Source organism: Alosa pseudoharengus, unplaced genomic scaffold (assembly GCF_046254945.1).
Source record: "Alosa pseudoharengus isolate Yale_2024_CS ecotype anadromous, Long Island Sound unplaced genomic scaffold, YU_APseudo_1.1 YU_APseudo_1.1_scf_24, whole genome shotgun sequence".
In the NCBI taxonomy this organism is placed as follows: domain Eukaryota; kingdom Metazoa; phylum Chordata; class Actinopteri; order Clupeiformes; family Clupeidae; genus Alosa; species Alosa pseudoharengus.
Window position 1 is genome coordinate 32,265,106 of NW_027468689.1, and position 16,531 is coordinate 32,281,636.

A 16,531-nucleotide genomic window follows, 5' to 3' on the forward strand; every position below is an offset into this window, starting at 1 on the left:
CCTGCAAACGGTTAATTGAAATTCAAGCCTTTAAAATAGATGTTGAACAAAACTGAACATCACCTTAACCAAACCCAAACCCACCTAGTCAGATAAAGTAAAGTGTGACATAAAACAATGCTACAAGTCCCTGTATATAAGGTAACTGTGTAAAACCCTGCATAATACTATTACTGCATATTGCTATTAGAAATGCACGTACGTCCTCACTATACAGGCCGATCCAGAGGGGTTTGCCCAGTCGGCTCACGTTGACCGTCAGCACGGCCTGCTGGAAGGCATCGGCCACACTGGCCAGCTCCATGTTCTGGTTCTTGCAGAGTTCCAGTGCATCAAACCATGTCATGTTCTCCTGCTGCACTAGCTGGTAGGTGTGGTTGAGCACGTGGAAGGTATCCTTGGAGATTTGGGCCACCTCGGGCTTGTCTGAAAGAGAGCAGCAACGCATGACTTCAGGAGAAGTAGAAGACAAGAATGAGGAATGAAATGAGAAAAGAGGAACAGAAAAGAGATGATGTAGTAGATAAACAAATAAGAAATGTAAGACTTGACTAGAATAGAAACATCAAGAACAGAGTGCAAACAGAAGTGCAAGGTACAGAGGGATCTGAAATGGACACGAGAGATTGAAAAAAGACGAGATGTTGGAACTGACATGGCAGTAGACATACTGATATGGTGTGTGAGAGAGAGGAGATGGAGAGAGTAAAACGTCAACAAGTGTGATAACATCCAGACAGACAGACAGACAGACAGACAGACAGACAGACAGACGGTAGGTGAGGGAGGGAGGGATCTGCATGCTTACCTGCATAGTGCTGGCAGATGGACACATTCTGGAAGTCAGTGCAGAAAGTGTAATCCCAGGTGCCCAGCATGTCTGAGTTTGGATCACTGAAGATGTACGCACACAGCTCGAGCGCCTCTGGGGAAAAAGCCTGGAAGAACAGGCAAGGTGACATTATAAACCCAGCAGTTTATATCTCTATGCCGTTCTGTATCAAATATATGTAGTATCTAATATCAGTATCAGATAAATAATGACTTTATATAGCTCTTCATCTAATATTTCTGAAAATACAGCTCAGCCTCTTAAAAAGCATCGAAAGAAAAAAAGAAAGAAAGAATGAATGAATGAATGGTGGCACTTGCATTGATGTGCATGCGTCGGTACTGCCCATGCACCAGTGGGTGGAAGTTGAGGTAGTCAACGGGTGTGTTGTCTGCCCACTGCATGGTGCGCAACTTGAGCTTGAGGCCGATCCATGTCCTCAGGGGGAGGGAGGGCAGGAGGGTGGTGATGAAGTCTGAGACAGACAGAAAATAATCAAGTGTGCAAATTAGGAGTGAATACGTGACACGTGAGTGAATAAGTGTGTGAGTGAGTGAGTAGAAGTGGTTCGATTTCTGAGAGTGAATGGATGAATAAGAAAGTGTAAGTAGAGTAAGAGTAAGGAAGCAAATGAATCAGAGTATGTGAACCATAAAGCAACAGTGGAAAAGCGTAGAAGGATAAATGGATGGATAGATACAGTAAATGGACAGATTGATAGAGACAAGGAGGGCTGGATCACCTTGCTCCACCTGGTCTCTGATGGTGAGCAGCTGGCCTCTAAGGCCCTTGCAGATCTCACCGGCCTTCTTCGCAGTGGTTTCCACAGGCGTGACCACAGTGTAACACTGCCAGGAACACACACACACACACACACACACAAGCATACACAAAAGGGAAATGAAAAAATTACATACTACTGAGAAAATGTAGTGGCACAACCAAGAGCAAAAGGTTCCACAGCATCTCTGTGAGAATGTTCTCTCTCAAAAAGTCACACAAGTAGATGTAGAAAGAGAAGAGTGAAGTTCCATTGTCATTGTCTGGTGATGCTCCATGAGAGTGTGGTGTTTTGGGTGTGTATGTTTAGGGCAGGCTGAGATTACTAGTGTGCGTGTGTACAGTATCTAGGAAGAAGAGAAGATACTATATGTGTGTGTGAGTGAGTTAGAGAGCTACTGAAGTGGGTGGGAGAAAGCGGGAGAGAGAGAGTATTTGTGTGTGTGTGTGTGTGTGTGTGTGTGTGTGTGTGTGTGTGTGTGTGTCAGACCTTGTCTCTGAAGGCAACGGAGCCAGCGTCACAGGGTAGGCCCTGAGGATGTGGCCCTATTGGCTGCGCTTCTGCAGTGGTCACATTCAACACCTCGCACACAAATGGTAGCTTTTCTGAGCACCTCTGGTCGTATTCTGCAGAGAAGGACATGTAAAGCCATTTAGGTGTCAAAGAAAGAAAGAAAAAAAAAAAACTCACACACCTTACGCAAACACACATGTAATATATGTGTGTACCAACTGCTGCCACACAATTACTGAGATCAAGTTCTTTCTTGTATTTGTTCAAACATAAGCCCATAATGGCTTCAGTCATTACATATTTGTTAACCACTACACTACCACCACCCCAGACGGTGAAGTGAAACTGTACTACAAGCAAACCTGTATTAAAACATTACACTTGTACTGTCACAGAAAATGATGCATTCACTGAAAGTAAGATTGTGTCTGACTACAATTCCAGTTTAGTTTTTACATGGGACATGTGATTCATGTCTGAAAGGACTATACGTGAGTACCATCATTTCTAGTATAAGACACATTGTGTATTTAAACTGCATGACAATGTTTTATGTACTGACCACACCAATGCATTAAACAAGCTGGTTATCTGTGTCAGGTTATCCACCCCTTTGTAGCTATTTGCTCACTATTCTTAGGTTAACAGTATTTACTGACTTCAATTCACTTGTGAAAATGTCCTAATGCCATTGACGATGCCACTATCACTTTCATAATACTCACAAAAACTATACAGCCTAGGTCATTCATAGAGTGAATAAAATCTACAGAAACAATTCCATGTTAGACTAAATGCCACATGGCTATATGGTGCACACAACAACAATGAAAACCAGAGAAAATAATGAAGACAAGAAATGCATTAAATGTATAGCCTCGCCCCATGTAGTAACCTCCTGGCTGAAGACATTTTGCACAAGTCTAAACCAATAGGTTAATGTGAAGGAAATGCCAGCAGAGCGGCCTAGGAAAGAGAAGCTGCTGTTACCTGGGAAAGCCGAGTCCTGACCGAGGGAGGCACAACGGCCCAAGAAGCCGCTACGATATAAGTGCAACTGAGTGAAACTAGAAGAGGAAGAAAGGAGGGAAAGAGAGAGATACGTGGTGCATTGTATTTGAATTCATATCTATTCACGTTAATAAAAATCTATAATCCAAAGTCTATTTCAGGACAGACAAGCCTCTCCAAACTCACTGTGATATGATAACACAAACAATGAGCAAGACTCACGGTGAGGGCATAGCGGAGCCTACTTCCCTTAGGTCAGCCCACCAATTCAAGTACACAGATCGAGAGAGCTGAAACATACAAGGTAAGAACACTCACACACAGAATCGCATATAAACACACACACACACACACACACACACACGCACACTCCCACACACAAGCAACAAAGAGAAGAACAGTGAGGTGCACACAAACAGGAAGGCATGGGCACATAGAAAAGAAAATCAAAGGTGGAGAAACCGTGAGTGAGATCAAGAGAGAGAGAGAGAAAACAATATGTAGGGAGAGAACGGAAGAAAGAAAGAGAGAGCAAGAAAGAATGTGAGAGAGTGACAGAGAGAGGGAGAGAGAGACCTGTTGCATTTTCTGCTGGATGGCCCTAATGGCGTTGGTGCTAGCAGGTGCAGCCAGACGGCTGCTGTTGCTGGAGCAGTACAAGGTCGCCTCCTCATATGATAGCCATCTTTCCGGCTCAAACCAGAACTCCTCTCCGTCCACAAACACCGACGTATTATGGAAGCCCCCTGACACACACATATAAACAAACACATTTTTGCTTTAAATTTGATTTGCTTTAGATTTTAGATTACAGTACTTTGAATCAAACAATTGTTCTCTTTAGTCCACATGACAACATGTATTATATTGCTAATAGTCACAGTTAGACTTTACAAGACACCACTCAAATAAAACACATAAAGGACTCATTTTTGAGCACAAGTCTTACCTGGGTTATACCAAGCAGGGATCTTTGGAGTGGCACCTAGTGGTTTGTAACAAAATAAATAGACAACATTAACATTCTGCTGGGAGTTGGTTGATATGTTGCAAGGTCTGTGTGTATGTGTGTGTGTGTGATGTTGCTGCCCTTGCACACTATTCCATATATGCCTTTCTGTGTGCATCTTAGACATTTTATATTTTGGAGGTGTGTGTAGGTGCACATTTGTGTGTATGTGTGTGTATATGCGTGCACATGTGTGTCTCTCTCTGTGTGTGTGTGTGTGTGTGTCTGTGTGTGTGTGTGTGTGTGTGTGTGTGTACCTCTGGGGATCTGACAGGCCCACTCAAGCGGGGCATCACAGTGGAAAGGTGTGGCATAGAAGGGCCGCGGTGGGAGGTCGTGCAGCATGAAGAAGAAGAACAGGTGGAAACTGCCACGCAGGGACTTATGGACAAAACAACAACAACAACAAAACAGAACAAACAAACAAAGAAGCATTCATCACTCACTTCAACCACGCTCACCTGCTCTCTAAGTACCAGTGAAGTATCAGCAGCTTATTACACGGCTCTTCAGAATGGGCCTTCCCAACGTTCGGTGGTCTGTTAAATCTATATAATCACCACCAAAGTATATAATCACCGCTGTCAATAGCAACGGGTTGATTAACATCTTTCATATCCCTCCGCTGCGCGTCGAGATTCTGTTCACCCTGTCGGGACTTATTTTCTGATAATTACCGGCGGACAATACATTATCCCTTACATAAAACACTCTGCCACAGATATAAATACAACCTGGACACTGATTCCATTTTTAGTAGTACCAAGCTAGGGTATGGTTGACTGGGTATGGTTTTCCATACATCTGACCCAATGCACTGTATTTGGTAATAGTGCTTTTCATGTATGGTTTTTAAGTATTTTCTTTGCAGAGATGGTTATCTAACTAATTGCATGGGGTTTCCTCCAAATGTTTCCTAGATGTCCTCTATTCTTTCCCTACTTCATGGGAGTTTCGTTGTGACCACAGAGCTGACCACTCCCAGGACATTCCAGTCGAAATTTCCCATGAACCTCCTGGTCTCCACTCTCTCTGCCCAGGAGCGTTACTGTGTCTTCAATGTTTGGGGGGACAGGGACATATACTGGGACAAGAGTTCAAAACATTCGGGGCTCAGCCCAAAATTTTGTAAATACTGTTAAGTAAATACGCAATTTATACACACTTTCCATCAGAGAATAGGGCCTACACTATGCCTAAAACACGCATGTATGATCTGTTACCTCACCTATTATCCAGACATGTGAGTGAGAACCAGGTGTGTTTGGTGTTATTATGTATGATGATTTACAGAGCGGTCTGCAGAAAGGTCTGCCAGGGAAATCTTCATAAATTGTGTGCTTTCTCACAAAAGCATAGAATCACTGCTCAACTCAGCTGGCTACGTTTAAGCATTCTACTTCACCAACCTATGAGCCTAGCCAGTAACATCAGTGGCACGCTGAGGCCCTTCTCATCTGCTGATACAGTAACAGGACAGTCCTCCACTGCTATCCTGCTCCTCGTTGCCTTGATCAATAGTGGAGCAAACATCACCGTTTAGAAAGTTGAGGGTGACACGCCCCCCCCCCCTCCACACCCTGATAACGTCCCCGTCTCTGCCATCCGCACGATGGAGTGGTATATAGAGTGAGGTATGAGAGACTGTTTGTCTTTGGAAAACTTTGAGAATACTGGTAAGGGGGGAGGGGGTTGGGGTGGTGGAAACTCACCTTGAATGCAGTGCAGTCACGATTATACTCGTCATCCTCATGAATCTCCATTGGGAAGATGGAGGTAGACAGCTGAGACAAACACACACACAAAATTAATTAATGTGCATCATCAGGAACATTAGTGAATTATTTTGGGCCCTATCATGACATTCTAAAGTGCATCGTCACTCGTCAAAAGTCTATTCAAATTTAGTAGGATGTCCAGTTCACATTGGGAGGGGTTTCGTTATCAAAAGTGGAGCGCATGGCGCAACAAGGTGTTCCTAGGGTTTTTAATCAGTCATATGGGTGTGTTTGGGTTTGACTCCATACGTGTCTCTCGCCTCTCCCCTAATCACTTTTAACCGTCATTACCAATTTGCAAATGATGGTGAATAACTACTCATCATGAGATGCACAGTATTTCGTAATATCTTTGTTCTAATTATGTTTCCCATTGTAATCGTGCAATTTGTAATGCTTTGCATGGACGTGCACTGGTGTGCGTTCATGAATGATAGAAGGATGGTGCGTGCACCTACCAATATGACTTTTGACATGCGCTCTTAAAATAGCATATGAACAACTCGCCATTGACTTCTGACCAGGTTTAGGTGGTGTATGATAGCGATTTTTAGACAATGCGCTAGTCCCCTCCCTAGGTTGTTAATTGCCACACCCCTGGGCGCGATGTGCAAAATACCAAATTCAACTTTGCGCGGGTGAAAAACTAACTTTACGCCATGCGCAGGTGCCCAAAATACAGCCCTGAAGCTTTGTTACTGAATGCTGTGTAACTGTACACTGACAGTATTCCCTGTTTAGCTGTATTCTCTACATTTAGAGAACTATATAATAATGTTACAGCATAACAGGCCAACACAGGACAGGCTAATAACCATGACAAGTATCAGAGTCAGATTTTCGCAGAACTACAGGGTATAGGGCACCAAATGAGGTCCGAAATGCGCACACACACGCGCACGCGCACGCGCACGCGCACGCACACGCACACGCACACGCACACGCACACACACACACACAGACAAACAGATCTACACTCACCGGTCTGCCGTCGCTCCATTCCCAGGCGTTCTCATTGTTTGGATTTCTGCGGTTCAGCCCAACCCAGAAGTATCGGTCATCACTGCAAGAGAAAAAAAGAGACAAACTTAAACAGATCTTGGTTCACGCCCACATCCAGTCCAGGGGTGGGGTGGGGAGTGTTGGGGGCCTAATGACTCTGACCAGCAGTGAGGTCAGTGTCATTATGCAGTCAGTAGCACGGAAAAAGAAAATGGACTGATATTTGATCTGGTAATGGTCCTAGTGCTACTCATCAAGAAGGATCGCATTTCTCAACTAAGACTCACACAATGAGCCATCTGCAGTGCTGAGGCACATCCTGTCTATTCATTGCAGAATGCATGGAAAAAATCAAAACAAATCTGAGAGATTAAGACAGACTGCTGTGGGATGGAATGTGTTGGAATGACTAGGGGATGTCTACATTATTATATAGGGGATGTCTACATTAGTATAGGGGATGTCTACATTAGTATATAGGCGATGTCTACATTAGTATAGGGGATGTCTACATTAGAATATAGGGCATGTCTACATTATTATATAGGGGATGTCTACATTAGAATATAGGGCATGTCTACATTAGTATATAGGGGATGTCTACATTAGCATATAGGGCATGTTTACATTATTATATAGGGCATGTCTACATTATTATATAGGGGATGTCTACATTAGTATAGGGGATGTCTATAGGGGATGTCTACATTAGTATATAGGGGATTAGTATTTTGAATTTCCCCTTTGGGATCAATAAAGTATCTATCTATCTATATATCTATCTATCTATAGGGGATGTCTACATTAGTATAGTGGATGTCTACATTTGTATAGGGGATGTCTACATTAGTATGGGGGATGTCTACATTAGTATGGGGGATGTCTACATTAGTATAGTGGATGTCTACATTTGTATAGGGGATGTCTACATTAGTATAGTGGATGTCTACATTAGTATGGGGGATGTCTACATTAGTATAGGGGATGTCTACATTAGTATAGGGCAGTGTTTCCCAAAGTCTGGGTCGCGACCCACGGGTGGGTCGCAGGAGATTTTATTTGGGTCGCCAGCACAATTTATGTTGTGTTATAGGCCTAACTGATACCATTTGTCATTTGATACCAAGAAAGCTAACAGTTTTCTATTAGGATGTAGATTGTTAACTACCACAGTCACGGTTTTGTCATAAAAGCTCATGAAACTAGCGCATGAAACTGGGGGACGAACGCATCGCAGAGGGGGTGCCAGCATGGATATCTACCTCTCAAAATGAAACCGTTCTGTGGGGCGCCTGCCATGTACCTCGCAGTTGCAAACTGCAAGGGACATGAATCCGCCTATTTGCATGAACATTAACAGATACCAGCTCCTCAACTTTACAGATTAAAATCTAGTGACCGTGCTGTCAACTAAAGCAGACATCCATAGACCGGACATAAGGCCATTCAATTTGCATGTAGATAGTTTCGATTGCAGATGCAATCTTTAAAGTTAATAGCAACCTCCTCACATTCTTATTTCTGATTTAAAATGCACAACAGTGCATTATAGTCTACAATTTAAATGGGCATTTTAAACACTATTCCTCTCGTTTTCTACCTCGCTGACTCCAAAGTAAAGGTGCATTCTTTCGGCTATTGCGCAAACGCCTCTTGTTCTGATATAACGACTATACAATAGCCTATAATATAATACAACAATACAATATAACGACTTGAGTTATTTGCTGTTTACATTGGAATTGACGTCCACAGTGTTATGGACCCATTTGTCTGCAACGCAACGTAGCCTACAACATTTTATTTTAGAAATACAGGAACAGCTTACTATGCTGACGAATGACGACTGCGCAACATGCGAGAATTTGCCCTACTCTCGGATGCGCATTAAAACGTATCTTTTCAGTAGTAATTTCCAACTTTTCACGCTGATGGTGCTCAAAATGCAACACAACCGTGTTCAAAGCAGGGATCCTATAGCAATGTATGGTTGGGGGAGGCATAGAAAAGTTGGAGAACCTGTGGCCTAAAACAATATTGGTGGTTGCAGGGTAGATTTGAAGTGAAATGGGTCGCGATGGTCTGTCATTTTTAAAAAGTGGGTCGCCAGAAAAAAAGTTTGGGAAACACTGGTATAGGGGATGTCTACATTAGTATAGGGGATGTCTACATTAGTATAGGGGATGTCTACATTAGTATATAGGGGATGTCTACATTAGTATAGGGGATGCCTACATTAGTATATAGGGGATGTCTACATTAGTATAGGGGATGTCTACATTAGTATAGGGATGTCTATTTTCTGTCTGCTTAACGTCTGTAGAGAGGGAGAGAGAGAGTAAGACAGACAGAGGGAGAAGAAGAGAAAGAATGAGGGAAAAGAGAGACCGTGTACCTGATGGTGTCCCTCATAACAGAGTGTAGTGCAGTCATCTCGTCCACATGTCCAAAACTGGGCAGGTGAGCTCCCAGTGAGCGGCAGAATCCCTCCGCCTCCACCCATGTACGCGTTCTAGTCAACCGCTCCTTATGAAACACCTGCGACACACACACACACAATACCCCCCCCAACACACACACACACAACCCCACCCCCGGCCGCCCCCAACACACACACAGACACACAGTGACAGAGAGAGAGTGTGTGTGGGAGAGAAAGAGAAAGAATAAGAGAGTGAGTTTCAAAAGCCAGATGCTTCCGCTCTTTCATTACACAACTTTAACTCACAGAACATTTCCCAACCTCTGTGTTGCCGTCTCTCTCTCTCTCTCTCTCTCTCTCTCACACACACACACTCACACATACACACTCACACATATTTCATGCACACAAGAGGATGAAGTGTGAAGTGTGTGAGAAGTGATGAAGTGTGAAGTGGCTCTTCACACAGAGCATTTCCGTTACTCTTTTTTTTCAGTATATTTTTAGGCTTTTTATGCCTTTAATTGACAGGATAGTGGAGAATGACAGGAGTTGAGTGGGAGAGAGAGTCGGGGTGGGATCCAGAAAGGACCACGGGGCGGGAATCAAACCCGGGTCGCCGACATACGGTGCAGGTGCCCCAGCCAGTTGCGCCACGGCTGGGGCCTATTTCAGTTACTCTTGACAGTCTTCTAACACCCTTCACTCTCTCACACTCTTTTCTCTCAAAGTCACTCATTATCCTTCTGTCTGTCACATCTGTCACATGTCATATCTCTCTTTCTCACACGTGTGCGCACACACACACACATACACACACATACACACCTTGTAGCAATATGGTATTCCAGGTTTGGAAAACCAGTCAGTCGGGCAAGGTGCATTGATGTTAATCTGGGGTACAGGCATCGGGGCCTTCAGGTATTTCTTACAAATGGTGCCAGCTTCAAACAGGCTGCAGTTCTTAATGTACCACTTCCCCAGGGGCCTGTTGGTGGACATCACAGCACAGCCACCACCATTCAGGTCTACACACACACACACACGTAGAGATGGATGGGGCAAATCAACAATGGCTTAAATACATTATACACAGATATTGTAAACAATACCCATATCCTTAACACACACACACACACACACACACACACACACACACACACACACACACACACACACACACACACACACACACACACACACACACACACACACACACACACACACACACACACACACACACACACACACACACACACACACACACACACACACACACTAGAGGAATAACCACACAATGACCTTAAAATATACAATGATCATAACATTACAAGTGAAGTGTGTGTGTGTGGGGGGGGTTCATTGATGCACATGGGGAGTGAAGGCTGGCCCATGTTGTCAGATGCAGCAGACCAGTCAGGCTGCCCATGCTGACCCCTGTCCACTCCTGAAAGTGCCAACAATGAGCATCAGAACTGGACCAAGGAGCAATAGAAGAAGAGGGCCTGGTATGATGAAACTTGTTTTCTTTTACATCACATGGATGGCCAGGTGCGTGCGCGCATGCCATTTACCTGGGCAACACATGGAATGACACCAGGATCAGAAGAAGGCAAGCGGGCGGAGGCAATGTGATGCTTTGGCCAATGTTCTGCTGGGAAACCTTGGAACCTGCCATTCATATGGATGTTACTTTGACACGTACCACCTACCTAAGCACTGGTAAGCCTACATGGAAATAATATTCCCTGATGGCAGTGGCGTCTATCAGGAATGGTTTGAGGAACACAACGTGTTCAAGGTGTTAACTTGGCCTCCAAATTCCCCAGATCTTAATCCAATCGAGCATCTGTGGGATGTGCTGGACAAACAAGTCCAATCGATGGAGGCCCCACCTCGCAACTTACAGGACTTAAAGGATCTGCTGTTAACGTCTTGGTGCCAGATACCACAGCACACCTTTAGAGGTCTAGTGGAGTCCATGCTTTGATGTGTCAGAGCTGTTTTGGCAGCAAAAGGGGGGACTACACAATATTAGCCAGGTGGTCATAATGTTGGCATAATGGGTGACTGAGCACAAATAAACACAGATGAACCTGAGCTAAATGCAAGTGCACACCACATTAAAGGCATCCAATGCAGTTACATTAAAGCCACATTAAAGGCATCCAATGCAGTTACATTAAAGCCACATTAAAGGATTCCAATGCAGTTACATTAAAGGCATCCAATGCAGTTCCATTAAAGCCACATTAAAGGCATCCGATGCAGTTACGTTAAAGCAACATTAAAGGCATGCAATATGCAGAGTATTTCAATTTTACGGTCATGAATACCACTCATGGCTTGCGCTCTTCCTCTGCACACTGTACATGTGGATTTATTTACAAACCGAAGGATAAGAACTGGCAAAGCTGATTTCCAAAGAGCCATGTTGACTTCAAGCAAGGGTCTCAGAGTCTCAGAGTGTTCTCAAAGCAGAAGCCCTGAGGGACAGGCTCCCTTATATACCAGCACTCTCTGATCTCACACAAAGCTACAGAAAGCACACACAGGGAAAATGGGGATGTCCACGATCAAAGTGCATTTGTTTGCACAGGATGAATGTGTGACTGCCAAAAGAAATATTCCCATTTTGCTTGGCTACTCTTAGGTCACATGGGGACATGGCTCTGACTGCATTAAAACTCCACTTCCAGAGAATGGAAAACAAATAATGACATTAAAAACACCAGAGAGGCCCCATGTTATTTGAGGCTCTATTTAAAATATAACTAGATGTACCGCAGAGCGGTACAAAATATGACCGTCGCCCAGTCCAGCACATTTTTTCCACAAAAATAAATCACGCTGAAAGGCCTATATGATTCTAACTGTCTCACTAAATTGCATTATCCACACTCAATTCTCACTGGTATCTGCTAGACAACAAGTACCAAAACATGATTAGTTCATAAATTTCACATGTAAATTCATTTTATACAACCCCACCCCCATCTTGCCTGTTCATAATTCTGAGAAATTCTTGTGTGCATGTGTGTGTGTACATGTTTATGTTTATGTGTGTGTGTGTGTGTGTGTGTGTGTGTGTGTGTGTGTGTGTGTGTGTGTGCGTGCTTGTGTGTGTGCCTGCGTATGTGCCTGTGTTTGTGCATGTGCATGCATGCGTACATTTGTCTACTGTGTGAGTATGTGTTATACGTATGATTACTGTGAATGTATGTGTGTGCATGTGTATCTGTTTATGCACATGTGTGCACATGGAATGGGTTAAGATGACCCCTGGAGGCAAACATACGGAAAGAATTGGTCATCCTAGGCCCTACGGTTCTCAAGATATTCACAGAAAACTGTGTCTGCCCTACCCTCCTTTCGGGGGGTCTAGTCCAGCGGGGGGGCTACAGATCAAAACGAAAAACAATGGTTCCATGCTATCCATGTGGGGTTACATGCCTACCAAGTTTCGTGTACCCCGGTCTTACAGTGTCCCGGGAATCCTTGACGGAAATTTGGACATGCGAAAAAAAAATAATAATAAAAAAAAAATCTGACTAAACCCAGCGGTCATAATTATGATCTACTGGAGTTGAAATTTGTATAGAAAATACTCACTCTGGTAGCTCTTTTGTCTCTCACACTAACCCTGCTGAGCCCTATGTGATTGTTCATATGCCACTCAACATGTGTGTTGCACTTTCCATGTCAGTACTGAGCTCTAGAAAACAGCATACATTAGCAAAACATGGCCTGGTGAATAAAGCTCTTGGGTCGAATGCTGAGGTTTCCCTGTAAATGAAACCGAATACAGAGCCTACAGCTGTGTGAGAGCACAACAGGAGCAGTTAGTGCTGCATGTAATGTGATGCAGCAGACCACAGCCTCAACCTTTTACCGTAACCATGAAGTCAGCCCGTAATTAGCACTTGAACCAAACGTCAAATCGGCTTAAAGCGAAACCAAGCTATTGCAAATTCAACAAGATATGACTGCAGCACTGCTTTGAGGGAAAGTCCTAAAATGTACAACAACACCAAAGGCCTGTCGAATAAACTAATACCAACACAAACATACTGTAAATGCCAAAAACAAGCAAAACACATAACCATCAACAACAATTTCTTTATCAATTTCAGTATAAAAAAAATTGTACAAATAATGCTAGTAATGTACGTATCTGTGTCAGTTTGAATGGGTGCACCCATGTGTGAATAAGTGCATGTCTGTGTATACATGACAATGTGTGTGTGTGTGTGTGTGTGTGTGTGTGTGTGTGTGTGTGTGTGTGTGTGTGTGAGTGAGAGAGAGAATACCTGGTTCTCCCCAGCCCCAGTTGGTAAAGGTGACATTCTCTCCGTTGGTCCAGCCGTACTCTCCGTTGCCCTTGATGTCCTGCAGTCCAGTCCAGAAGAACTGTGCCTTACTGCCCAGTTGCTCCCTCAGGAGTCGGTTAATGAAGACCTGCTCAAACCTGCACACACACAGCATCAGATTACTACTTTATGGACATCCCCCTTCCTTGACTGTGTGTGTGTGTGTGTGTATGTGTGGTTTCTGAGCTACCATAGCTTAGAGAATAACCATTCTGAACTACCATAGCTCAGAAAATAACCATTTTAAGTATAAGTATATACTCTTTTGATCCCGTGAGGGACATTTGGTAATTTGGTTTTATTATAACAACTAATGTTATTATGTAATAATGCTTGAATATATTTGATCAAGTTGTATCACTTTGGCTAACTAAGGACATAGGCTCATAACTTTAAAAGTGAAGCGTGTCCTCCTGAAAATCCAATTGAGTACAATATGAAAAATGTACTGTAGATCTTATTATCAAGGAATCTAGGATTCTAGGATGAATCCATCAGCAGACATTTGGCATGCAGGGTGAGAGACATCTGTATCAGTCTTGGCTTTCCAACATCATGGTATTCCAAGAATCTCAGAACGTTCCAGGCTCTCTCAAAGCAACACATTTGAAACCTTCTTCTCTGATACTTGAGCTCCTCACAGAAGCAGACATTTGAGCATATGAACAGCACTTAGACAAAGCAGATACGTCATCAGAGTGCATTGAGCTAATGCATTTAGATGGAGTACCCTCCAGAATTATAGCGTAGCTATAGCATATAGCCTAACCGTTAAAACGAGGCAGATATGAAGAGGCACGGCAACAATGTTTACTGAGAAACATTGTAATGTTGGCTGCAAAGATTATGCAGATTGTTATGATTGACTAACATACGTGTGCACACACACATTATCAAAATCATACAGCGGACGTTCTATGATCTTTCTACATGGGTTCTACAAACCGGAATATTAGCGTCCCGACAGGCTTTTGTCAGGACTCAGGACATGCAACACAAAATCAGAACTGTCCCAGTTAAACCAGGACGTCTGGTCACCCTAACTTTAGCAGAGGTACCAATAATTCTGGAGGGTACACACACACACACACACACACACACACACACACACACACACACACACACAGAGCCATGAAGTGGCATCAGCAATCAGCAGGGAATGCTGAATGTGGCGCTGACCTGTCTGTAATGGTGAGATTGCAGTTCTGCTTGAAAGAGACAGGGTTGGGGTCAGCCTTGTAACAGGCATCACCGTGCCTTCTCCAGTCCTACAGGTAAAAAGAAAGAAATCATCTTATATGTTATTATTTTATGAACTGAATGTGGGAATATCAGGCTATGGTACTCTGGGTACTTATTATCATTATGCTAATTTACAACACTTGTCCCTAGAAGGGCTTTTATGATCGAATACAGTAGAAAAATAATATTAAATAAAAACATATGGGAAAGACTGAGGAAGCACATGGCAATAGAACAAGATTATCATTTTTGGCAGCCGTGGCCTACTGGTTAGGGCTTCAGGCTTGGAACCGGAGGGTTGCCGGTTCAATCCCCGACCAGTAGTCACGGCTGAAGTGCCCTTGAGCAAGGCACCTAACTCCTCATTGCTCCCCGAGCACCGCTGTAGCAAGGCAGCTCACTGCTCCGGGTTAGTGTGTGCTTCACCTCACTGTGTTTTCAATGTGTGCTCTGTGTGTTCACTAATTCACTGATGTGATAAATGCAGAGACCAAATTCCTTGTATACGTGCCCAAGTAAGTATACTTGGCCTAGAAACCTGATTTACATTTTAAAAAGAAGGGAGAACAGAACAGAAGAAAGAAAAGACAGGTACAGCACATGCGGAAACCAAAAGAGAAAGACCATAGAACTACGCACAAATACAATATTGTTGCTGAATTAACCAATATTTTGGTGACAGGTTGTCAGATTCAGATTGTCTGTAAGAGAGGAGAGAGAGTAAAAAGAAATAAAGAATGATAGAAAGAGAGAGAGAGCATGCACAGTATGTCAGAGAAAAGCATATGTAAGTGTGAAAGAAGAGTGAGCGACAGAGTGGCCAAGATAGGGAGAGAGCAAGAGAAAAGTGTGAGAGAGAGGGAGGGAAGGAAGGAGAGAGAAAGAGTGAGTATGAGCAGAGAGGCTCACCCCCTCAGGGCAGCCCTCGTCGTGGACACTCTCGTTCACCACTCCCTGCTTCACGCACAGGTAAGGCAGACTCAAGTCACAGCCCGACACCATCCACTCATGGTTCTGGGGGAGACAGAGGAGAAAATCCCATGTTAACAATACAATACCACTGCCTCAACAAATATTGTTTGTACTGCTAGCATTTGGGGTATAGCAGCTCTCTCTCTCTCTCTCTCTCTCTCTCTCTCACACACTCACACACACACACACACACTTCTCCAGTGAAGCGCACGCAGATTGGAAATCTGGTGCTTGGATCAATGCGTGGGTGGTCTTTGGCCCAGTGCGTGTAGTTGACTTCAGAGCCGTCCAGCCACTTGAAGACCAAAGGGAGCCCATCGCCTGTTAAACCGCTCCATAGATCTCTACGCTCTGCAGCAAATATACCCAACACACACACACACAAGACACACACAAACACACACACACACACACACAGTGTTACAAGATGAACTAACATGCACTGAAGTGCTTGACTACAATGACAATTACAGAGGAATCACCTGTATATCTGTGTGTATGTATGTATGTATGTATGTATGTGTGCGTGTGTGTGTGTGTGTGTGTGTGGTGTATTTGTCTTAGTGGCTCCAAGTTTCCAATCCCACACGATGGCAGTG

General features: G+C 43.8%; 1 protein-coding gene across 1 annotated transcript in view; it reads right to left on the reverse strand.

Moving 5' to 3' along the window:
* ly75 (lymphocyte antigen 75) overlaps positions 1-16,531 on the reverse strand; it is a 37,672-nt gene that overhangs the window by 12,105 nt on the left and 9,036 nt on the right. The window contains exons 8-25 of the mRNA XM_076303747.1: positions 16,126-16,283; positions 15,870-15,974; positions 14,898-14,986; positions 13,659-13,816; positions 10,177-10,376; positions 9,322-9,464; positions 6,906-6,987; positions 5,859-5,930; positions 4,404-4,527; positions 4,087-4,122; positions 3,714-3,883; positions 3,360-3,427; positions 3,117-3,193; positions 2,103-2,239; positions 1,575-1,680; positions 1,153-1,307; positions 809-938; positions 203-426 (exon numbers count right to left, since the gene is read on the reverse strand). Coding sequence (XP_076159862.1) covers positions 203-426; positions 809-938; positions 1,153-1,307; positions 1,575-1,680; positions 2,103-2,239; positions 3,117-3,193; positions 3,360-3,427; positions 3,714-3,883; positions 4,087-4,122; positions 4,404-4,527; positions 5,859-5,930; positions 6,906-6,987; positions 9,322-9,464; positions 10,177-10,376; positions 13,659-13,816; positions 14,898-14,986; positions 15,870-15,974; positions 16,126-16,283 — 2,234 coding nt within the window. The remainder of the gene's footprint in view (positions 1-202; positions 427-808; positions 939-1,152; positions 1,308-1,574; positions 1,681-2,102; positions 2,240-3,116; positions 3,194-3,359; positions 3,428-3,713; positions 3,884-4,086; positions 4,123-4,403; positions 4,528-5,858; positions 5,931-6,905; positions 6,988-9,321; positions 9,465-10,176; positions 10,377-13,658; positions 13,817-14,897; positions 14,987-15,869; positions 15,975-16,125; positions 16,284-16,531) is intronic.